General features: G+C 49.8%; 1 protein-coding gene across 1 annotated transcript; it reads right to left on the bottom strand.

Annotated features, from left to right (window-relative positions):
- Positions 1-1,363: 1,363 nt before the first annotated feature.
- On the bottom strand, positions 1,364-22,861 carry Gltp (glycolipid transfer protein). The gene is made up of 5 exons (XM_008848984.3): positions 22,598-22,861; positions 7,570-7,628; positions 5,907-6,040; positions 4,457-4,607; positions 1,364-2,393 (listed from the first exon to the last, which is right to left on the bottom strand). The coding sequence occupies exons 1-5, from the start codon at positions 22,698-22,700 to the stop codon at positions 2,211-2,213; spliced, it is 630 nt and encodes a 209-aa protein (XP_008847206.1). The 5' UTR covers positions 22,701-22,861; the 3' UTR covers positions 1,364-2,210.
- Between the last annotated feature and the right edge of the window lie 1,868 nt (positions 22,862-24,729).

Raw genomic sequence — 24,729 nt, forward strand, 5'->3', positions numbered from 1 at the left:
GAGCAAATCCCTCCCTTCTAAGACGAATGTGCCTTCTTGACCTCAGTGTAGTACCTCAAAGATAGGAGGAAGAGACAGAATTATTTTCTTTAATGTGTATGGGTGTTTTCCTTAAGTGAGTCTCATGTATGCTATGCCCATGGAGGCCAGAAGAGGGTGTGAGATTCCCTGGAACTGGACATATGGACCCTTGTTAGCTGTCATGTGGGTGCTGGGAACTTAATGACTGAGCCAATATTCTTTAAATTTGTTGACAGATTGAATGTTGCATTTCTAGGAAGCCCAAAGGGGAAATCCACTGAAGCAATTAGAGCTTAGGAGGCACAGCAGCAGTCTGAGTTTCGGCAATATTAGACAGTGTACTGAAGTTTGGCAGTAGATGACTTAGTTCAGGCTTCCATCCCTCAGCCATACCAGAGGCAGTCTTCCAAATTGGGTACCTGGATTGCACATGAGCCTCCCTGGGGGTGGTTCCTTAGTTTTCAAGATGACACTCCAATACCACAGTAACAGTGTGCAAACACACACACACACACACACACACACACACACACACTTGCAGCCTACTCTGGGTCATGCTACCACATCTATGCCTATTCTTTGCAATGTGCCCCTTCCCTCCCATCCTGACTTCTGCAGACTCAGTGCAAGCTCTGACTCCTTAAGGTGCATTCCAGTGGTCTCTCATTTGCAGCCTAGGCTCCCCCTGGGTTCTGAGCAGTCTGCATGTCACTGTTGTCTCACTGACCCACCTTGTCTATTGGGCTTTCCACTTTGTAGACAGCAGCAAAGGCAAGTAAGAATTTTCCCATTTCACCCTAGTATGGGAAAAAGCATTAACCACTGGTCAGCAGGCCAAGAGGAGGGCTGGGTGGAGGCCAAGGCAAAATGGACCCTCTCCTTCCTTTCTAGCCAAGGAGGTTATTTTCCAGCTGCCATGGAGAACCCTGACTTCCCCTTTCTCTTCCTCTCTCACTCAGTGGTCTTTCTATGTAGTCCAGGCTGGCCTTGAACTCATGATCCTGCTACCTCAGTCTCCCAAGTGCTGGGATTACAAGAATCTGCTACCATGCCTGGCACTTGGTTTTTCAAAAGCCACAGCCTGTGATTTTCTTATGAAACCCCTGTCCCCCAGCCTATGTGCCCACCAGTTTTATTTTTAAAACCAGGAGGCCAGAAAGCAGGTTCTTGGCAAGATTTGATCTAAGAGTCCCCAGGTATAATCTCTGATGTGGAAAATAATAAAAGAATCAAGAATCAAAGTAGCACCCAGATGTGATTTCAAAATAGAGATTTATTTAGGATTATTTAGTTTCTGCATTAAAAAAAATCAATTGTTCCTTATTGGTTTTTTTTTTTTTTGTTTTTTTTTTTTTAACATCAGTTCTGGGGTTTCTTTGCCCCAATACTTTTTAAAAATATAGCTATTTTTAGTGCCAGGGCAGTTAAGGCAGCAAGGCAGTTTCTTGGGTCTCCACAGCTGGAGGGCTTCTTGGCCCCTCTAGAGAATTCCCATAACAGGTATTTTGTTCAGATGGAAAAGCCGTCCCTGAAGAAAATAATTATGTAGAAGAATGCAAATACAGTTACGTATAGTCACCTGTATGTGCCTGGTCAGTTGCTTTAAAAGGCTTGCTGGTACATTTCAGCTATTTAAAAAACAAAACAGTCTGCCAAAAGACAGAAAGAGTGCAGGGTTTGAGGCGATGGTGCAGGGCTGTGCAGGGCACCAGGGACCTCTCGCCAGCTTGTTTGTCATATAGATGCCACAGCAGGAGCCCTGTAAAACTTCCAATCAAACTGTTCATGGTCCTTTAAATATCTAAGACATCAATCCCCATAAGACAAGATCCCCATAAGGACCTGGTTTCCCTGTAGAGTGAGGTGTTTGTCTCCCCTGAACTGGGATGCTGGTGGGGGAGGTAAGGACAAAAAAAACCCCTAGGACTTGATTTGTTAGCAACGTTAATTGGTTTTTATCACACTGGAAAGAAGTTGTGCTCAGCCTGTACTGCTGGAAAGTTGGAGAGGTGTGCAAGGAGGGTTGGTGTTTATTGCTCCATTAGAACAGGCCAAAAAATAAAATGATTTAAAAAGCCAAGGCTACCCCTGTTGGCCCAGGCTGTCCTCGGGGCTGAGCTGGGGATCCAGCTTGATTCACAGTGATTTGGGATTGCTTGCTCCCACTTGGGGCCATGTGTTAGGGCCACCTACACCGTGTAGTCGAGCTCTGCATTCATCTTGGTATACATCTCATAGATGGCGTCAATGGTGGTAGTATAGTTAACCAGGAAGAGGCGGATCTTCTCCAGGCACTCCTCCTCTGTCACATTCTGCCCCTTGGACAGTGCTTTCAGGAAGTCGGACTTGTAGGGTGCTGCATACAGTGCTGCCTTGAGATGGGAAAGGGGGGAGGTGGGCATAGCATTAGTGGGTGAGACCAGGCCAGCACACTGGGGACTCAGGATGTCTGAGCCCCTGGCCAGTAGGATTCCTCCTGCTCATGATGTTGCAATGGAAAAGGAAAGGGGTACATTTCTCCCCCACCCCCACCCCGGAGGGATGGTAGGAAGGACACCAGCTTGGGAGACAGACAGACCTGACTACAGACTGCAGCTGGTACCACCAACTAGCCTTGAGTAAGTTACTCAGCTTCAAGACTCCTGTTTTGTCTGTAAAGTGTGGGTAATAATGATGTCCACTTAATTGGGCTGCTTGGGTCAAGATTAGAGGCGGGAGGGCTGGAGTGATGGCTCAGCAGTTAAGAGCACTGGCTGCTCTTGCAGAGGACCTGGGTTTGATTCCCAGAACCCACATGGAGGCTAACAACCATCTGTAACTCCAGTTCCAGGGATTCCGACACCCTCTTCTGACCTCCTCTGGCATTGCACGACACAGGTGTACTTACACGCATGCAGGCAATATACTCATACACATAAAAGAAATAAAAATAATAGATAAAACATTAAAAAAAAAGATTAGAGGGGGTCTGCAAACACTCAACATGGCACTGGGCACACAGCAGATACTGGACACAACACCAGACACACAGGAGCTACTCAGCATAGCCTTTTAGCAAAGGTACTTTCTGGGGGAAGTGGCAGATCTGTGCTGTGGTATCTTCTGTCCTTCACTTCAAAAGGCAGAGAGTCAGAAATCTACAGAACTTCAGGGCCAGAGGAAAAAGATGCGGCCCCCCAAAAGTTTAGACCTTAGTTAGCAGGACGATGGAAGTACAAGTAGTATTTTCATTAATAATAAAAAGCAGTAATGGCAATACCAGGCGTGGTGGCTCACACCTTTAATCCCAGCACTCAGGAGGTAGAGGCAGGCAGATCTCTGTGAGTTCCAGGCCAGCCTGGTCTACGTAGTGAGTTCCAGGCCAGCTGGGGCTACAGGGAGACCCTGTCTCAAAAAAATAAAAATAAAAAACAGTAATGGCTTCGGCTACTGAACGGAAGATATGTGCTGCGCCCTGTGCGGATCACCTCCCTCACTTCCCAGTGATCCCTGGAGGAAGGGCCTGTTCCACAAGCATTTGAAGGATGAGGCCACTAAGCCTGGGGAAGGGAGGCTCCCAGAAGTTCACTTTTTATTTTTGAGATGGGCGCTGACTATGTTGCCCAGGCTGGCTCAGAACTCTTGGGCTCAAGCAATCATCCTGGGAATGGTGCATACTGACACCACCCCACCGACCAGGTGGGACCTTGACTTGGCAGCTCACCGAGCCAGGCTGGAAAGCAAAGTGTGAAAACAGGCCCTCTAGCGGTCACTGGGCAAGATCATCACTCAAAGGCAGCTGCCAGGTTGGAGCACAGGGTGCCATTGTTACTGCCGAGGTGCTGGTGAGGACTCTGACGTAAAAAAGTCACTGCAGGGAGGGTGGGCTGCTTGAGATGACCTCTAACCCCAGTCATGCCCAGGGAGATGGCCCATGCTTCCTGCCCAGTGACCTGTTCTTCCTGTCTGGCCTCAAGTCTGTCAGCCTGGGCCTCCTTCGGCAATCTGATGAGGGTGCACCAGGTAGGGTGACCACCAACAGCATGTAGGGCCTTTCTGTCTCCAGGCGCTGTGGTCAGTATCACATAGGCCACCAGGGGGGTCAGGGTTTTTTCAGCTGCTGTGCCCTTAGAGGCAGGGCCCTTCTTACCCTCCCAGCCTGGTATGAGAATCCAGACTGAGGTAAGGCCAAGGAGGCCAGCTCATCATCACACTGCAGTTCTCAGTCTCTGTGGTAGTTTCTCTTACAGCTGTCAGGCCTCACCAGAGGCACGCACAGAAACACTAGGGTGTACCTGCAGTCATGTCCCTTCCCTTCACTACAAACAGGGGTGGCCATGGGCATTTGAGGGGCCTCAGTGTGCTGGCCTCACCCCACGGGACAGGTGAGTGCATTCTGGGCTACACAGGGCAGAGTAGGAGGGCACCTGCAATGTCTCACCCCATGGGGGCTCACCTTGAAGATTTTCTGTACAAGCCAGCCATGGTACTTCTTTAGGGCCATCTCATAGGCTTTGTTGGCATTGACGCGGATAAGGTTGGGGTGGTTCTCATCCCGCTCCCCATCACAGATGCTCTGCAGGAACACCTGGATGAAGCGTAGGCCCCTGTGGCCACAGGAGACAGTTATTTAGGGCCCTGGCCAACTGGTGGTTCCTGAAAAGCGGAGCAGCTCCCTTAGTCTACCTAAAGCCTGTTCTGTTTCTAGCAATGTGACCACCTGGCTCAACTCAGCATCTCAAGGGCCTTCCCTCCACCAGGCCTCTGCCAAGATGCCTCAAAAATGGCAAGGACAGCCCGATCTGGGTCCTCATAGCCTCTCATAGCTCGAAAGGTGAAGCCACAGTGTGGTCCCTAAGAGGGTACTGTCTGCCCAGACTCCTCCCCTAACCCTACCACCCCAAGATCTTTTTGAATCTGCCCCACTGTCCTGTGCCGATGACTGCACAGCAGTCCCTGTCCCAGTCATACTCTGCCCAAGGGGCTTTATAGGGCATGGCAGGAAGCCCAAATAGGAAATGTGGTCACTGCCAGCCCTGGAGTACACAGTTAAGAGACTAGGCTGAACATGGTGATGTACACCTTTAATCCTAGCACTCAGGAAGCAGAGGCAGGCGGATCTCTGTGAGTTCCAGACCACCTTGGTCTATATAGTGAAACCCTGTCTCAAAGAGTTAGACTAGGAACTGTCCCGCAGGTTCATGTGTTGAAGGCTTGGTACCTGGCTGGTGGTGCTATATTGGGAGGTGATGGGTCCTGAGAAGTTATACAGGGTCCCTAGGGCCTTCCTCTACTTCCTGCTCACCATGAAGTGGGTGGTTTCATTACCATGTCTTGCCTCACCATGGGTCTAGAATCACTAAGCCTACCACAGGCTGAGCCCTCGGAAACCATGAGCTAAACAAATCCTTTCTCTCCATTTTGCTCAGGCTTTCTGCCATAGTCACAGAAGTTTAACACACATGGTGTCCCATGTCCCACTTCTCTCAGCCCCATGTAGCCCAAGTGGGGACCATCAGCTACTCCACAGTGGGAGCCACCTCACCTTCTCACCCCTGCTTGTCTCCTGCCTTCTTTGCCCCTCACTACCCTATACCTTTGTGCAGTACACAACTTGCACCACTGTGTTTAGATAACCTGGTACTATGATTCGGCCTCCTCTAGTAGATGGGGACAGTCACCACACCGGCCTCACAGCATTAGAGACCCATCCAGGTGCTTAAAGAACTGAGCACAAGGCCCAGGCTGGAGAATACACTTGTTCTTCCTTTACCGGGACTAGAACAAGGAGGCACCATCATTACTATAATCTTGGTCTTAGGAAGTGTCCTCACAGCCAGTAACTCTCAGTGTCTGCACCCCCTCCTCTACAGCACAGGCCCCCACTGTGCCCCCAAGTCCATCACCTCTTCAGCCACAGCAGTGCCAGCGTGGCCCCCACTTTGGGCCATTCTGCTCCATACATCTCCTTCTCCACCTCCAGGATGTTCTGCAGGGTCCTGAACTTGGCTGGGTTGGTGTTGTACACGGCCTTGATTTTCTGAAATGGAGTAGAGGTTCTCACATTGAAAATGCCGCCCTGAAGACAGCTTCCACACACTGGTCCCACCGGCATGGCACCTCCCTCTGACAGGAACAGTTGGGGACCAGACCTGCTCCTGGGTGCTGAGCACCACCTAGGAGCCCGGGCATAGGCAGTGCTTCAGGTGCCATTCATGGTTCTCATGGCAACCCAGCACTGCCTTCAGCACCCAATCAATGACTAGGACTGAGGTTCAGGGACTGAGGCTCAGGGAGACCCCAGGCTAGCTGGCTCCAGAAGCCGCGTCTTGCTGCACAGTCATCAGGTGACCTGAAATCCCACTGTGAAAGGAGTGGAGACAACTTTTAGGATTCAAAGCCATCTAGGCACAAAGACCCCTGAATTGGAGCCAGATCAGCCCAGACCTGAATCCCAGCTCTGGGAAATCCCATTTTCTTGCTGTGTGACTTTAAGTGAGTCTACCAACCCCTCTGAGCTTCAGGCTCCTCATCTGGGGGAAAAGTGAAATAGGAAGAACCAGCCTCAAAGGTCTCAGGGGTGCAGAAATGAGACCACAGAGCATCACAAGTCCTGTGCTGGTTCTAAGTATATCTCTATGGAGCGGGAAGGCTCCAGGAGTGTCCGAGATGGAGAGGAGCCAGGCCAATCCTACCCTGTGGACTTCAGAGTTTACCTCTTCTTTCTTGGAAGATAGGTGCAAAGCCTCATTATGTAGCCCAGGCTAACCTGGATCCTCTGGCCTCAGCCTCCTGGTTATTGGCATTACAAGATTACAGGCATGGTGACACCTAGCTAGAATTATTTCCGTGTGTATGTTGTGTATGTATTATGTGTGTGTACATGCATGTAGACCTGTGTGGGTATGCATGTGGATAGAGCCCCAAGGCCCACATTGTATGTCTCTCCTTGATCACTCTCCACTTTTATTGTTTTTAGGGTTTCTGACTTACTTATGTATATATGTGTGTATGTGCCCAAAGAGGCCAGAAGGTGTCAGATCCCTGGATTTGGAGTTACACGGAGTTGACTGACATGGGTGCTGAGAACTGAAGTCCAGTCCTCAGTCCCCAGAGAGCTGCTGAGCCAGCTCTCTAGCCCCTCTACCTTTAGTTTTTAAGACAAAGTTTCTCACTGGCTGGCCAATGAACTTCAAGGATCCACTATTGCTACCTCTCCCATTCCCAGCAGTGGGATTACCAGCGTGTACCACCTCGCCAGTTTTTTACACGGGTTTTGGGGATCAAACTCAGGGCTGCAAGCTTGTGCAGCAGGCTCTTTACCAACTGAGCCATCCCCAGCTCTGGAGTTCTTATTTGGAGGTGGGTGGCAGAGTCAGCAGGTCCTTCTTGGGATCAGTACTTAAGTTCCCAATCAGGTTGAGCCTGGACCCATGATTATAGGGTGAGGGTACCAAGAACCTTGGGCCCCAAATGGGAGGACTAGGACTGAGGGTTTCCTGCCTTCTTCCCCATCCTCAGGCTGGAAGCTGATTGGAGGCAGGATCAGATACTTGATGGGGTACATACCGCGATGTTACCACTTATGTCTGCTTTGATTGGCGTGAACACTGGGGACCCGAGACAATCTGGGGACAGAATGAGAAGAGAGGTTTAGATTCCCAACCAGGGTGGCATTCAGGGCTACCGCAGCCTCAGAGAACTGCTATCTGTGTATATAGGGGACCAGAAGAGTTGTTTATAGGTGTCTGTGGCCAAGTAAATCTGGGGGTGCTGGGCTCCAGGTGATTCTCACTGCAGGATTTGTCAGAGCCTCAGAGCCAGTGGAATAGCTCCACCCAGCACAGCACCATTCAAGAGAACTCTCTACGGTAGTGGAAACACACCCTGTCTGTACTGTCCAATTGGTACCCACATGAGCCTGGACTTGACTCTAAGTCCCTAATGCTGGCAGGGTGGACTCAGGCACTGCGCTTCAGCCGAGCTTCAAGTTTCCCATCTTGTAAATGGGATGACACTACCCATCATGGGTGTGAGGAGGTTGTGCTGCCACTGGACAGTTTCCAGATGCATTCTATTTGCATCTAAAGCTGCAGTGTTCCCACATGGAGGTGGATACCTTTCCTCACAGGTCACAGTATACTGAGGCTGATGGCATGAAGACTAGAAGCCACCTGGCTATCCTGTGCTTGGAACCGCAGGCTCCTGCCTCTGCTCTTTTCCCTTCACTGCAGCCTGCTACCACATCTGGGTTTTGTACCAGCCTAAGCTGCTTGCTGAGGAAGCATTCATTCCTTCAGGGTTGCATTCCAGCCTGGACCTTGCCCTTGGAGCCTGAATGAGGTAGCTGTGCTCCTCCACCCCACAATGCCCTCCCTGCTGAGCCAGGGGGATAAGGATACCACAGCTGGCTAGAGGCAGGTGCCAATCCCTCAAGAGGAGATGCTGCTGCCTAGGAGACAGGAGCCTCAGGGACTGGCCAACTGACCTTGTGCAGGGGTGGGGGATGGGGCATTTCTAAAAGCCAAATTCCAGTCAAGGTGACCCAGCACACGTAGCTGGCCATCTGGAACATTCTCACTGCAGATGTGGAGGTATACTGAGAGAACAGCACAAGACACCTGAGACACCAGACTCTCAGACATGATGGGAAGATGGGAGAGGGATCAGACACATGGGAGTAAATTAGGATTTAAGAGTGCCCCAACCAAGGTGGTGACACACACCTGTAATCCCAGCATTCAGGAGGCTGAGGCAGGAGTATCAGGAGTTTAGAGGACAGCCTGGGCTACAAAGTAGAGTCTCAAAACAAGAAAAAAATAGTGCATCTGGGCTAGGGGTAGAGTTCAGTTGACAGAGCATAGCCCTACCATGTGTGAGGTCCTGAGTACTACCCTTAGCACCAAAAACAAGGGCTGGCAAGATGGCTTAGTGGATAAAGAAAGGTACTTAATGACCTGAGTTTGATCCCTGGGATCTACATGGTAGAAAGAAAGAACCAACTCTCAAAGTTGTTCTTGGACCTCCCACTAGTGTGCTATGGCACATATGTGCATGCTCACATATACAAAGAAGATGTAAACAATTAAAAAGACAAGGCAACATACTACTTCCCAGTGTGCCATGTGGGGAACACTGGGTAAATGGGCTTTAGTTACCTTATGATTCCAGGGTCAGGCTCCATGACCCAGAAAATCTCCCCAGAACCTCTGCTGAGTATGAGTCACACTGCCCTGCACCCCACATTTTATTCTTTTTCTTTTTGAGAAATGGTCTTGCTGTGTAGCTCAGGATGGCCTAGATCTCATGATCCCCCTGCCTCAGCTGCTGGAATGCTGGGATAACAGGTGCGAGCCATCATACCCAGCCCACTCTCCTTCTCGAAGTCTCCCACAGAGGAGGCTGAGTTGCTGCCCCTCAATGATGCAGGCTGTTGGCTCTTAATCTGCCACAGTGCCTGGTTGGCACCTGTGGAGTGGGTAAATGGACTGCGGGAAACGCAGGATTTCCTGGCAGGCTTTTCCTGTGTGTGTGTGTAGGGCAAAGGTCAATTATGGGTGTGTCCCTAATCACTCTCCTTACCCTTTTGTCTCCAAATTCCTGTTCCCCCTGGTGGGGGATGGAGGGGTGGGGACAATATAGACAGCCCAACATTTTTTGGTGGGTGCTGGGATCCAAACTCAGGTCCTCATGATTGTGTGGCAGGCACTTTACCAACAGAGCCATCTCCTCGGCCCCCTTTATATGCTTTATCACAGCTCAGATCACATCCATATGCTAGTTTTTTTTTTTTTTGGTCTTTTTGAGACACGGTCTCCCAGTAGCCCCAGCTGGCCTAGAACTCACTATGTAGACCAGGCACTCACAGAGATCTACCTGCCTCTGCCTCCCGAGTGCTGGGATTAAAGGCATGCACCACCATGCCCAGGTTGACATGTGCTAGTTTTAAGCACCCACCCCCAAGATGGCAGAGGATCACTGAAATGACTTGGTCCTTAGTTTCCCTCTGTGTAAAGTGAGAACCCTAGGATGTCTGTGCAAGGCAGGGCCTTGCTGTGAGGGGAGGCCACTGCGCACAAAGCAAGGGCCCAGCACAGCAGGGCTGATCTTCATCCACAGAGAGAAGCTGGGGAGCTGGCTAGGTAGCATAGTGTGGGCAGCTACAGGCTATGTGAGCTGTTTCTGATGCAAGACTCTGCCCTCTGCTTCCCTGGCTCTGGAACTAGCCCTAGTACAGTGCTGAGCACCCACCCTGGTGGCAGGAGAAAGGCTTTTTGTTTCCTGCTCTCCTGACAGTGCATAACGAGGGTCACAGGGCCACTGTGGTCAACTGGCACTAGCCCCACAGCAGCAGTCATTGTGTAGGGCTGATGGCTGCTCCCCATGAGGTTGTCCACTCTGCTGTAGGGTAAGGGTATGGTGGCTAGAGGAGGGTGCTGGGGCAGGTGCAGGCTCTATGAGAGCCCTAACAAGGAGTGGGCCCAGTTGCTTCTCAAGCTGGTTGCCTGTGGTTAGTGGGGAAACTGGTTGCCTGGCACTTCAGAGCCAACAGGTTTTCTGGTTTGAATCATGACTCTCATGTGGCCTTGGCCCAGAGGTGCTGCGTGTGTAGAAGAGCTCTGAGCGCAGACCAGTTAAATGATGCTCCTAGAGTCACACAAGGAAGAATTGGGGGGGAGGGCCTCCAAGTCAGCCCACTTTATCTTTCTAGAACGTTTCCATCTATTGGTGTAACCAGAGCCACAGCAGGAAACCTGGGGCATGGTTTGAATTCCTAAGCTCATGGTCGCCTTTCTAATAGTTAAACCTGAGCTGGGCCCTGCCCTGGGCAGAGCACAGGCCCTTCCTCCTGGCTTAGTAGCCTAACCCCTCATGCAGAACGCAGCCTGCCCACAAACTAACTTTCTTGTTTTACCAGTTTTGCAGTTCCTCAAACTTGTTCTGCTTTATTGTTGTCAGCACCCACAAGCTACCTGCCTAGAGGGACAGAGGGCTCTTGGATGATGTTCTAGTTCATCATGTAACTCCCCCCACCACCGACTCCCAGGAGGCCAGATGTGCTCTGATTTGCTAAAACACTGGTGAATGGCCTCTGCTTATAAAACCCAAGAACTTCCTATAAGAGGCAGCAAGAAGATTCTACCACCAATCAAAGCCAAACAAGCAAGGGAGGCAGGAAGCAGAGATAATAGATAAAGGGCTATTATCCCTGATATGTAAAGAGTATTTATAGATCAATAAGAAAAAAAAGCTTCATAGAACAATGAGCAATTCATAGAAGAAATGAAAAGATGCTTAATCTCAATAATAAAATAAGACACAATTAAGATTGAAATCTTTCCACCTACTAAGTACTTTTATGAATATATTAACCTTCTCTGATTCAACCAGAGATTTTTGGATGACATTCATTAAAATGTCACACAAATACCCCTGCTTTCATACAGTAATCCATTTATAATGTTCTACACAGGGCCATCTCAAAAATATTGTTATGAAGGCTTGCAATGTCACAGCCCTCCCCAAACCTTCACCATGGGGCACTAGATTGAATGTCTTCAGGTTTTACAATATCTCTGTGTAGTTTTTTTTGAAATTTATTAATTTTATTATTTATTTTTGGTCATTTTGAAACCCTCCCTGTAGCCCCAGCTGTCCTGGAACTCACTATGTAGACCAGGCTGGCCTTGAACTCACAGGGATCCTCCTGCCTCTGCCTCCCGAGTGCTGGGATTAAAGCCCTGTGCCACCACGCCCAGCAAAATTTATTTTTATCTTATGTGTTTTGCCTACATGCATGTCTGTAAACCATGTGAATGCCTGGTGCTCGCAGAGGCCAGAAGAGGGTGTCAGATCCCCTGGAACTGGAGTTACAGGTAGTGGTTAGCTGCTATGTGGGTACTGGGAACTGAACCTGGGTCCCCTGGAAGAGCTGCTGAATCATCTCTCCAGCCCTGTCCCTGGATGGCTGGTGGCTACTTTCTCCTGCTTTGTCTACAGAACTGAATCTGCTAGGTACTTGGAAAGCAAACAGCAAACAGCCAACTGTCAGAGCCACCGGCAAAATAAAAGGAGCCGGCACCAAGGCAGGGATTCATCCATGCCTTCTGGGACAACCCTGGGGTCCTACGGCCTCCTACGGGCCTCTGCCACAATCCAAAGGAATGACATTGCCCAGCAAGCAGAATTGTCCATCAGCCATGTGTCACTACATGCCACCTGGAGCACACTCAGTTCCTCCTTTTCTGCCCAACAGCTGGAGAACATGGGTTACTGTGTTCAGTGACCACAGCCCAGCTGGACTATGTGACAAGGAGAGTGCTTGCCTAGCATGCTCGAGGCCCTGGGTTCCTCTCCAGTGTCACAGCATAGTGATGCATGCTGTGATCTTAGCACTTGGGAGGCTGAGGCAGGAAGATCACAAGTTCAAGGACAGCCTGGACAACTTAGCAAGACCCCACTCCTTACTCTCCCTCTCCAAAACAGACCACAACACACACCTGGAAATTTCCACCCTAGATGTTTCATGCATCATCTTTCTTTCCTTGTGTGTGTGTGTGTGTGTGTGTGTGTGTGTGTATGTGTGTGTGTGTGTGTGTGTGTGTGTGTGTGGTGCATGTGTGTTCATGTGGGGAGGCCAGACCAGAGCTCAATCTCAAGTGTTGTCACTAAGGAGCCATCCACGGTGTTTTCTGAGACAATGAGGGTCTCTCACTGGCCTGATGCTCACCAAGTATGGTAGGCCAGCTGGATGATGAGCTCCTGAGATCCCAGTCTCTACTTCCCTAATGCTAGGATTATTACCTGGCTTTTTATGTAGGTTTTTCTGGGGTTGAACTTAGGTCCTCATATGTCCATGGCACCTTCCCCCAGCCCAGTTTCTGCTGCTGCTTTTTTTTTTTTTAAAATAAAGGTCTTATGTAGCTCAGGCTGGCTTTGAAATTGCTACGTGGCACCTGAGCCTCCTGCCTCCACTTCCCCCACCTCCACAGGCATGCATCATCATGCTTGGCTTATCTTGATTACAACTGGTGACATTCCCATTGTTCCATTGTTGTACAACAAAGTCAGAGATTCGCCATGCCCTGGTCCACCCTCTCATTTCCTCTCAGGAATAATTTTCCTTTAAAAACAAAATGTCAGAGCTGGAGAGACGGCTCAGTGGTTAAAAGCACTGGTTGCTCTTGCAGAGGACCCGGGTTCAGTTCCCAGCACCCACGTGGTGACTAACAACTGCCCTTAACTCCAGCTCTAGGGGATCTGACACTTTCTTCTGACCTCTGCAGGCATTGCACTACATGGGTACACTGACATACATGCAGGCAATATACTCATACACATAAAATTAAAAAAAATTAAAAAAGAATAAAATGCCATTTCAGCACTGGGGAGGCTGAGGCAGGAGGATGGAGCCACCAGGACAGACTCTGTCACAGGTAAACAAAGAACTAGCACACAGCACTCGGCTAGAGACCGGTAACTTTACTCTTGGCCTGTGTGACTAGGGATGGGGGATGGGGACATACCCAATCCAGTCTGAACACCTACTTCCAAGGAGGGGTACTGTGTGGCAATGCCAGCCATCTGCTGTGGGGAGGTTCTGTTGCAAATTCCTTTTTTTTTTTTTTTTTTCTTAGCTAGATAATAAAATTCCATCATTAAACATGCAGGGCAGATTAACTTTACAGGTCCTGAGTTACGAGGCCAGAACAGAGGCTCAAATTACAGCTGATAGAGATGAATCATTTGTTAATTCGGAGGTTAGAGGGGCCAGAGCTTAGGCCACCAAAGACCAATTATGAAGGATGAGAATGAAGAGGATCCCCAAGCTCCTAAAACTAGCTCCTGCTCTACATCTACCCACCTAGAAAAGGAAAAAAGTGTTTACAAAACAATTTAAAGTATTGCCTTAAGAAGTTATCCAGTGGGGGCTAGAGAGATGGCTCAGGGCTAAGAGCACTAAATGCTCTTGCAGAAGACCCAGCTTCAGTTCCCAGCACCCGCATGGCAGCTAACAACTGTCTAACTCCAGTTCCAGGGGACCCGAAGCCTTCTGGCCTTTGAGGGCATTGTATGTACTGGTGCACTTACATACACGCAGGCAAAGCACTCATACATATACCATCACCTCTGTCTTTCCCAATAGGCAGAGCTTTCTTTCCTTAAAGAGGAAATCTGGAAAACAAAGATCTTAGTCATTAGGAAATTGAAGAAGTTTGGATTGGCAACATGGATCCATGGTGGAGCATATGCCTGGAGTTTACAACACTATAAGGAATAAATAAATAAATCAAAGAAAGAGAAAGGGAAGAGAGAAATACTGATTAGAGATAAAATTAGCAGAAACCATCTAGTCATAGTGGATTTGAGAACATTCCAGAACATTAAAAAGGGGCTTCAAGGTGGCTCTGCAGGAAAGGGCACCTGTTGCCAAACCTGCCAACCTGAGTTCAAAGCTGGTGGAAGGAGAGAAGCGACTCCTGCCAGTTTTCCTCTGACTTTGCCACACTGCCTGCGCTCACATGTACATCATACCACAATACCAAGAAGCTGTAAAATGCGTCTCTTAAAAAATAAATAAATAAATAAAAAGTGGGGGTGGAGGTGGGGGCTGAAGTTAGGACCTGGAACAACAGCCATGCAGAAAAAGAAACATTTCATCTTGTGGGGAAATAGGAACTACCTCACCAGAAGCCAGGCTAGTAGCAGTCTGATGGCCCGGTAGTAAAGACTTGGAAAAAGCTCACCCACCCTTCACAGTGTAACAGTATTGGGGTGCTCATCCAGTGAGGACGTAACAGCAAACACTCATCCAGTCACTTTTCAAATAGAAACAATGAAGCCTAAGCCCAGACCATCTTGTCCATTCTAACAAGCTCACTGTTACTGTCACACCCAGCCCAGCCCCACAGCTTCGCCTCCTGAGCAACATAACAACACAGCAGCCCAGGGCATTTCTGCTAGAAGAGAATTTCCCACAGTGCACACCTCCCTGTTTATGGTACAGAGCTAGGCCTGCTTCAAAGTCTCCATTTCCTCTTCTAAGAAATGTGCCAATTCCACTGTTTCTTAAGGTCTTCATAAGGGTTAGAAATGAGTTTCACCCGAAGTCAACATTTGCCCCCAAGAACCATTTTAAAAGGTTCGGGCCAGCTGTGATGGCATACATGTTTTACAAGGCCTTCCATGCAGGCTTCAGCTAGCCACCTGTGCTCTGTCAGGGGTGTTCCTGGGTCTCAGGTCCCAGGAGGACCCGACTTCTGCCCCCAGAGATGCCCAGCACTGAGCCTCAAACCCTCTGCAGACCAGGTAGGAGGGCCCCAATGGCAAGCACACACTTGGGCATTTTCTGACTACTTTTCAAGGCTGTTCTCCCCAGCAGCAGAGGCTGGGCTTCCTGAACATAGAAAGACCTAATGACCATCTCATGAGGCCAGGGAAAGCAGGTAGCGCAGCACCGTGGGCCCATGCCTACTCTACATTGTCAGTGGAGCTGGAATGGTTCTCAATTGAAGCATCCAATAGCTGGCCCTGGGCCCTGGCAGTCAGTCACCAAGGTTCAGAGGTGCCTTCTTTGTGGCAGACCTTGTTTCCCAAGGGCTATGCTGCACGTAGTCTGGTTTCCTCTCTTACCTATGGAAAGACAAGGGTGACTCCAGGTATGGAGCACTAACGTCACCCTGTGAGGTCACCTCCTGGGGACTGTAGGCTCAGGGAGAGCAAGTGCATGGGCACGGACACACAGCTTCCACCCCCACACTGTACGGAATTCAAAGCTAAGCAAGTTCAATTTTATACCAAAGTCCATGTTTCTTTCTACTCACCTGTCTGGAGTGTTCAGAGCACAGGTACAGGAGGAAAGTAGACTCGAAGTTATTGCTCCCTCTGAGCCTCAAAGGCAGCCACCTGGACTGGCAGACAAGCTAACAACCCTCTCCTGAGATACCTGGCCAGGAGCCCCAGCACCTGACAGGGCTCATGAAGTTGTTCACTTTACACTTGCAAACATCTCCCGTGGAAGCCATGCTTCTACAGGGGTTTCAAAGCTGAACAAATCACAGAGGAAAGTATCTCTTTGGCTCTGTGTCCCCTCAGGACCCCATTCCTTCCTTCAAGTGCTCCCCCAAAAATCTATGCCCCTTGTCTCAGCACTAGAATCTCAACAAACCTCAACCGAAGTTCTGCTACCTAGCTTGTTTGAGAAGAGGGCAAACACAGCCCTCCCTTGACTTTCTTGGGAGGGTACACATATACATACCTACACACTCACACATACACACACATACACACACACAACACAGACTTGTGTTCTTTTAAAACAAAACACAGCAGGGCTATGGCAGGGGTCCTGGAGGAACCATGCATCAGCTCTGTAGTTCCCAGGCTACTTGTTACATGGCAAAGTCACCATCATCCAGCAAAACCACTGGATTTCTTCAGGGGCTAAGCAGGCTGGCTCCACAGGGGGTTCTCCTCTACTGGAGAGGAAGCCAGGTCAGCATACAGGCACAAGGAGAGCACTGTGTGAGGAGTCCAGCATGCTAGTCTGGCTACCCTAGTGACTCACTGGCTGTGTAGCCCTGGCAAGTTACCTAACCTCTCTGGCCTCATTTTCTTTGGCTGTAAAAGAAGATGATTCTGCCGGGTGTGGTGGCGCACACCTTTAATCCCAGCTCTTGGGAGGCAGAGGCAGGCAGATCTCTGTGAGTTCAAGGCCAGCCTGGTCTACATAATGAGTACCAGGACAGCTGGGGCTACAGGGAGACCCTGTCTCAAAAAGACCAAAAAAAAAAAAAAAAAAAGATGATTCTGTGATTCTGAAGTGCCAGTGCCCCTGAAAAAATGGAGTAAGCACCGAATTAAAAGTGACAGAGAAACCATTCTTTTCGCACTCACTTTAGGACGTTTAGTGAGTGCCAGATACCTGTGTGGCCAGATTCTACAGACACCAATTTAAGGAGCTGGAGAGATGGCTCAGCAGTTAAGAGTGTTGCTGCTCTTACAGAAGGCCCAGGTTTGGTTCCCAGTACTCATACTGGGTGACTCACAACTACCTGTAACTCTAGTTCCAGAGGCCCCAACACCCTATTCTAGCCTCTACAGGCACCTGCACACATGTAGTACACATAAATTCACTCAGGCACATACACATAACTCTAAATAAAAAAAATAAAAGAAGCAGACACCAATTTAATTATGCCAATAGGCATAAATGAAGAAAAATGACCCCCAGAATTTGGATCTCAAGCACCAAGGGCAGAAATCATTACCTTTGGGCTCCTCCATCCCTGACTTCTTCAACAGTAACAGTAATTAGGTGTTACTTCATGGACCAACTTTAATTGACCTAGAGTGGTTGTGCCAAGAAAGATACTAAGGCTGTGTCTAACTAAGCTCAGAGAGGAAGACAGTACCATGATTAATTAATAATGTCTGCCATGAGTACAGGATGTGAAAGGGGTTGTGTCTTTTAATTTACTTGTGCTTTAATTATGTATTTTAATTTGGAAGGAAAGGCAAACCTTTTTCAGCAAGAACCTAGAAGCCTGAGCACTGAGCAAAAGCCCTCATTCAGCTGAGCCTGGACTGCACACTGGTAACCACAGCACTCCAGCCAAGGCTGGAGGACCATGAGTTCAAGACCAGCCTGAGCTACAGAGCAAGACCCTGTCTCAAAAATAAGAATTTGTTCAGCAACTATTCCAACTCACCAAGTGCTAGGCACTGAAGTCACTCAGAGTCACAGACTATAATAGGTTCTCTGAGTCCAAGGGAGGCAAGGAAAGACTTTCTGGGTGAGGTTATTGCTAAGCTCATTTCTTAAGGGTGTGTGGAACCTCACCGGACAAAAGGAAAGCGGTGTCAGGTGGGGGAGAGGCGTGCTGTGCCACAGGGGAGGGTGGACACAGGAGAGATCTGAGGGCAATGGCAGGGTCTCATCTGTGCCAACGAGAGTCATCAGAAAGGCTAAGGCACAGGGCCACAGGGGGCCACTGAGTTTCCTAGGCAGGGAGTCATTAAATGGCATTTAAGTCTCTCAGCCTCTAGAACAGCTGCATAACTGACCTAAAAAAATGAGAAGGCAGGCTTCACAAAAGTCAGTTTTGTAAACAGATCAGTCAGTAAGGTCCAATTACTAGGTCAAGAGAGGGAAAGAAGGCAGGTAAAGGTCAGCCTCTGAGTGGCTGCAGTAAGTCCTGTCCAAGGGAAAGGATTCAGGCTGGGGATACAGATGAGGGGCAAGCCCAGCCCAAGATGCTCTAAACCAGCCAAGCAGGAGGCTAGCTTGCAGACCACACCCACAGGGGCAGAAAGAAACAGTGCTTCCTAAGCCCAGCCAATGGTCATAGACCACACCAGGGTGGATTAAGGAGGCTGTTCCAACAGGTACAAAGCCTTCAAGCCCTTAAACCCAGTCATTTCCCTCCTAAAAATGAGAAATACCCAAAGAGTTATGAGGAGAAATACACATGACGATATCTACCGCAGCACTGCTGCCCAGTGAACAGTGAGAAGCAATCTGAGGGCCCAGCAGGAGGGGATTGGGAAATAAAGCCTGGCCACATTCAAACAGGGGAATCGTAAGCAGCCATGGAAGATGGTAACTGACACATTACACGTTTTTCTTTTTTAAACATATGGAGGAGTCTAGGGGGCTGGAGAGATGGCTCAGCGGTTAAGAACACTGGTTGTTCTTGCAGAAGCCCCAGGTTCGAATCCTAGCACCCACATGGCAGCTAACAACTGTCCGTAACTCCAGTCCCAGGGGATCTGACACCCTCTTCTGACCTCTTGTTTTCATCTCCAGAAGTCAGACTTGAGCCTTTTTTATAATTCTCGTATCTCTGTTGATCTAATCTTGGGCTGGAGAGATGGCTCAGCAGTAAAGAATTTGCAGAAGTCCCGGGTTCAAATCCCAGCATCCACATGGCAGCTAAAACAACTGTCTAACTCCAGTCCCAGGGGATCTGACACCCTCTTCTGACCTCTGCGGGCACTACTCGACATGGGTGCACTTACCTACATGGAGGCAATACACAAATACACATAAAATAAAAATAAAAATAATTTTAAAAAAACATATGGAGGAGTCTAAAAGAAAATTTTCTGAAATGAGAACCTTCCTTCAAAAGGTTGTGAGAGGCAAGAAGTGTGGTTCACACCTGTAATCCAAATAGTATGGAAGCTGAGAACTGAGTTTGAGGCTAATCTGGGTATATAATGAGTTCTAGACCAGAATGAGATCTTGTCTCAGAAAACAAAACAAAAAGCAAAGAAAAGAAGATTTGAGAAACTGAGCACGGCACATGCCTATGACCCCAGCACTTAGGAAACTGTGGCGGGGGGGGTGTGAGGCCAGCCTGAGCTACACAGTGAATTCAAGGCCAACCCGAGCTACACAGCGAGACCCTGGTCTCAAAACAAGCAAACAAACAATGGTTGTGAAGGATTAAGTGAACTAATAACCATATCTAACAAGTGCTCAATAAATGACAGTCATGATTTGATTTTACTCAATTTTCTTTCAAGGAATGAAATTAAACGCTTTTTATTTTATGTGTGTGAGTATTATGCCTGCATGTATGTAAACACACCCATGTCAGGCAATGCCATTGGAGGTCAGAAGAGGGTGCTGGATCCCCTGGAACTAGAATTATAGACAATTGTTAAGTCACCATGTGAGTGCTGGGAATCAAACCTAAGTCCTCTGCAAAAGCAGCTAGTGCTCTTAACTGCTGAGCCATCTCTCCAGCCCCAAATTAAATACTTTTTAAGAACACAGATTTCAGCCCTTTGCCATCTACACACTGAGAACAATGGTCTACCATGCATGGGTTTGCCTTTCTGGAGTATTTGTGATCATCACAACCGAGGCAGTGAACCGGCATCTTTCAGGCCAGAGATGTGGTTCAGCGTCTCACAATGCACAGGACAGACCCCCAACGCTGAAAAGAATGACCCCAGTGCTGACAAGTGCTACAGTGGACAAACCCTAACTTAAAAAACTGTCCCTACAATGTCTCTTGGACTCCTTTAGCCATCACTCTAGACCAGCTGTGGTCTAAGGCCACAAGATCGGCTTAGCTCATCCAGAGGGCTGGATGCTCCTAAGATCTAGACCATGTCCCCACCTTAGAGCTGACAGCAGGTCTACAAGGCCAGATTGGAAAAACTCCTGAAACCCAGGTACTCAGGAGAAAGCTCTGGCCAGGAAGAGCATAATTCAAAGTGGAGGCCATGTTTTCTCTAGTAGGAAAGCCAAGAAGGACCCTTTTTGGTGAACAGTGAATGGCTCTGGAGGGCAGAGAGAAAGTTAACCCTTCGCAGGCCAGTCCCACCGATGCTTCTGTCTAAATGGTATTTCTGTCCACAACTATGACACCCCATAGCCCAGGAGATGGCAGCAAAGACAAGGATCCTTTGAGACCCAGGACAGCGAGGCAGGGACACTCGTCTTCTGGCTCCAGCTGCTGCCTTCCATCTCCTCTCAGTCAGATACTCACACCCACTTTGGTGCCCAAAGAGCTAACATGCTGTCTTGGCGAAGACAGGAAAGCCACCCCACAGAGCTTGTCAAGGATGGCATACTGTGGAGCCACTGATGCTTTAGGCTGCATCATGCTTTGTGCCGGGGCTGTCCTGTGTACTGAGGGTGTTTAGCAACACCCCTGTGGCACCCTGTACCATTCAGCATGCCTCCTCATATGAGTTATGACAAATGAAACCATCTCCAGACACTGCCACATGCCCCTTAAGAATCAAAAGTACATTCAGTGGAGATGTACTGGCTCAAGTACATGGGACAAGCTGAATGACTTGCAACGACTCATAGGATCAAGGAGGAAGCAAACACACAACACAATGCTGTTGGGAGCAGCAAACTGGTTCAGTAAATAAAGGTGCTTGTCACCAAACCTGTCAACCTGAGGTCGATCCCTGGTGGTCACATGGTAGAAGGAGAGACCTGACGCCCCAAAGTTGTCCTCTGATGTCTACGTGTTCTCCTTGACATTTGCAGGCCCACCCACACCATAGGTAGGCAGGCAGGCAGGCAGATAAATGTAATTTTTAAAAAATATAATGCTGTCACAAAAACCAAAGCTCCTTCATGAGAAGGTGAGCAGTTCCCAAGCTGTAATCTTATCTCCAAACTGAGATACTGTGATAAGAGGATGTTGCTCACTCAACAGGGTGGACTGAGCACCTACTAGTGTTCAGGGACTCAGGACATGGCAGCAGCTGTGGAAGATGGGACTCTCAGGTTGCTGACCAGGTCCAAGCCTCATAAAAACCAGGCAAGTGCGCTCAGGGCTGCTGATTAGTCATCTACAGGAAGGGTCCAAAACTAGATCCAGGAACTGGGTGACATAACTTCCCCTCCACAGCTAACATCTGCCTGGCACTCAGCCTCAGTGCCTCACATGTCTGCCCTCATTCAGTCCCCATAGCCAGTCTAGTCAATATTTCCATTTCACAGATGGGGACTAAGAGGCTCAATAGAGGAAGAGGAAAGCTGGTATAGTGATGTACATGGCCACATGCCCCCTAAAAGCTCAAATTATCTCCTTGGGGCCAAGCAAGTGACTTCAGGTCAAGTCAGCCTCAAGACTCTGCCTGAGTGTGAGTTTCAACTGGACTCTGCCTGAGGATTGGTGTCTTCCTGTAATACCAAGTGAGCCAGCAGGGCGGGGTACTGGGAGAGTCCCCATGGAGGAGAAAGCTAGACTCAGGTTGCACCCTCTCTGAACTGAAAGGCAAAGGGCAGGGCAGATGGCATTGGCTTCCCTTCCCATTTTCCATCCCAGCCTGGACTGGGTGGGAGGGGAAGGCAGGGCGGTGTGCTCTGAAACTGGCTTCCCACCTCCTTTTCTGGGCTCCCAGGAGCTTTTTCAACTTGATATAGGGAGGAGGGGACTTTCTCTTTTCCAACCCAAAGTGAGGGAGGGATTAGTGCCAAGCACCAGGAGTCTGATATCACCCAACAAAGCAGGCCCCCTTCTGACCCCTGTCCTAGATGGAGGAAAACCTTTTTATGACTGCCTCTAAAAAGGGACTTTGGGGTCTGTACCTCCATCTTCAACCCCCACTCCCACCCCAGGCTCTAGACTTGGAGGTTACGTGGGAAGGGGTGCCTTTGATCTGGTGTGGAGGGATTCTGAAGGAAGGGTTCACAGGTTAGGGGAGAGGCTGGAGGCTGAGGAGGGCTTATTCATTTTAAGGGGGAGGGGGAGTTGAGAACCATTCTGAAAGGGAAGAATGATGGTGTCGAAGGTGTTTGGAGAAGAAAAAGCATATCTGGGCGAGTCAGAGGGCTGGTGCAGCATGCCACCGGGTGCAGATAAGGGCTTGTTGGAGGGATGTGGGTGAGAGGGAGTGAAGGGCTGCGGTGCATTTGAGAGGAAAGGACAGGTGAGAGGTCTGTGCAGACGGAGGATCGGGGTGTCTGGGAAAGATGGAGGGTGACAAGGGTCCGGGGAGAGGTCCCGGCAGTGCTCTGGGAGAAGTTGCAGGGCTCTCGTGTGGGCGCGGGGAACAGACTCGCGCGTGGGGGCAAAGTCGGGAGGCCCCGGGTGCTCCCACCCCGAGCCCCGCTCACCAAAGAAGGGCGGCAGGTGGGCCACCGCTTCCAGGAAGGGCCCGGTCTCGATCTGCCCGTCCGCGGGCAGCGGCTTGAGCAGGTGCTCCGCCAGCAGCGCCATTTCGGGGTCGAGGCCCGCGGTGATGCCCCAACCGGCGCCCCGGGCGTCCACGCCGCCCCCTGGGCTACCGCCGTCCGCGCCGGGGCTGTCGCCGCCTCCCGCCGCCTCCTCTCGGGACGCCAGCGTCGCCACTTCCGCCCGCCCGCCGCCTCGCAGCGAGCGCCGAGCGCCGCCCTCAGGCCGAGGGCCTAAGAGCCCGAGGCCCCGCCCCTCTACCGTCCGCCCAATCGGAGCCTGCCGCTGCCGGCCTCCGCGGCACCATTGGCCAGGGGACGGGACTTCGAGGAAGCGCGCGGCTCTCGGTCCCTGGCTGGGCCGGGCCCAGGTGGGCCGCGCCCAGCCCAGGTGTACCTCACCCTGCTCGCCCCCGCCGGGCTCCTGGCTGCCCCTGGTGTCCATGGGGGGCCGCAGCTCGGCTCAGGCCGTCAGTCACAGGCCACTTCAGCCGCGGCCAGCGCCATTCCTATAGCCGCTGGTCTGACCAGGCGTACGATCCAACTCAGTCACCATTTGACTACTCGCTTCTCACAGCCTGGACCCCAATCCATCTCAGCCACCGTCCAGCTTAACGCCCAGTGCTCAGCTCATCCAAAACCCCGCAATACCGTTGTGGAGAACTTCTCATTTCAGACTAAATATTCATTGGGCCCCACTCTGCCACGCACTGTGTTGAGCACTAAAGTGACAATGTAGCAAAATCCCTAGTCTCCTGGAGCTGATAATCAATCTGTTGGGGACTGGATGCAATACAGCACCCAAACAAGACTCTCTCAGACGCTGATGAGCATAAGTGAAAAAAGTAAAGCAATTAAAGGTTGGAAATGTAACTGGGTTAGTAGAGTGCTTACCTAGCTAGCCCTGAGTTCTGTCCCCAGCACTGCATAACCCGGGTGCATGCCTGTAATCCCAGAAGTCAGAAATGACAAGATGGAAGATTCCACTTCAAGTCCATCTGGGCTATAGATCGTGTCCCAGATTAAATATCTAGATAGTAGGTAGGTAGGTAGATGAATAGATGATGGATGGATGGATGGATGGATGGATGGAGCAAACAAGGCAGTTCGGATGACAGAGACTCAGGCTGATGTAGAGGGTTGGGGCAGCACCTCTGGAGAACTGACACTGAGCTGAGAGCTGAAGGGCAGAAAGTGAGTGAGCAGAGCCTTAAAGTAAGAAAGATCTTGATATGTGTGAGGAACCAGAGAGATGAGGGAAGGGAATGGGAGAGGAGTGAACAAGGAGAGATAAGTGCAGTGCTAGGAGCTGAGTTCAGGAAGGTGAGCCGGGGAGTGGCAAAGAATTTATGGTTTATAATAAAGACAATAAGGAATCACTAGTGCCAGAAACGTCTGCTAACCCTTTTAAAATTATTTTTAATTTACCCTTTCAGGGGCAGATGACAGGGGAGATTGATCCACACCACAGGCATGACCCAGGTAGAACCAGGAAGTGACAGGCTGGGAGATAGAACCATTATTATCTTTTGCTCATGTAGACTGTAGCGGGCCCCATCAAGTCAGATCTACTGATAGGAGCTTAAGTCACCAATTTTGGCTTGTTCCCACCCCACCCAACCTCACTGCCTCAGGCATCCCACGATACCATCTCTCAAAGCCTCACCAGCCTGCCCGTCACCCCAACTCAGTGCCAGAACCACACCCACTTTTCTGACGCCTCCACTAATTCCGTGGAGAGATCACAGCCTTCATGGAGCCTCTGGCATCAGATGACATTCTGATTTCTCAACCTGCTTTGTCCCAGCCTAGCCATCCAAAACCATGGCTGATACAAGAAAACTTTCTTGACATAAAACATGGGCTTGATGTGCCAAGATAAATCCTCACTCTGCATTTGTGGTATGTTTGAAAATCCATCCATCCATCCCTCCATCCATCTACCCACCCATTCTTTCCTTTCTCCATCCTCCCATCCATTTCTCCCTCCCTACATCTGTCCATCCACCCAACACACTTTAAAGTGCTTGCTCTGGAGTCACTCATCTTCCCATCCTTATAATGAGCTAAGACTG

The sequence above is a fragment of the Nannospalax galili genome, unplaced genomic scaffold, assembly GCF_000622305.1.
Source record: "Nannospalax galili isolate Female #2095 unplaced genomic scaffold, S.galili_v1.0 scaffold103, whole genome shotgun sequence".
Taxonomy (NCBI): Eukaryota; Metazoa; Chordata; class Mammalia; order Rodentia; family Spalacidae; genus Nannospalax; species Nannospalax galili.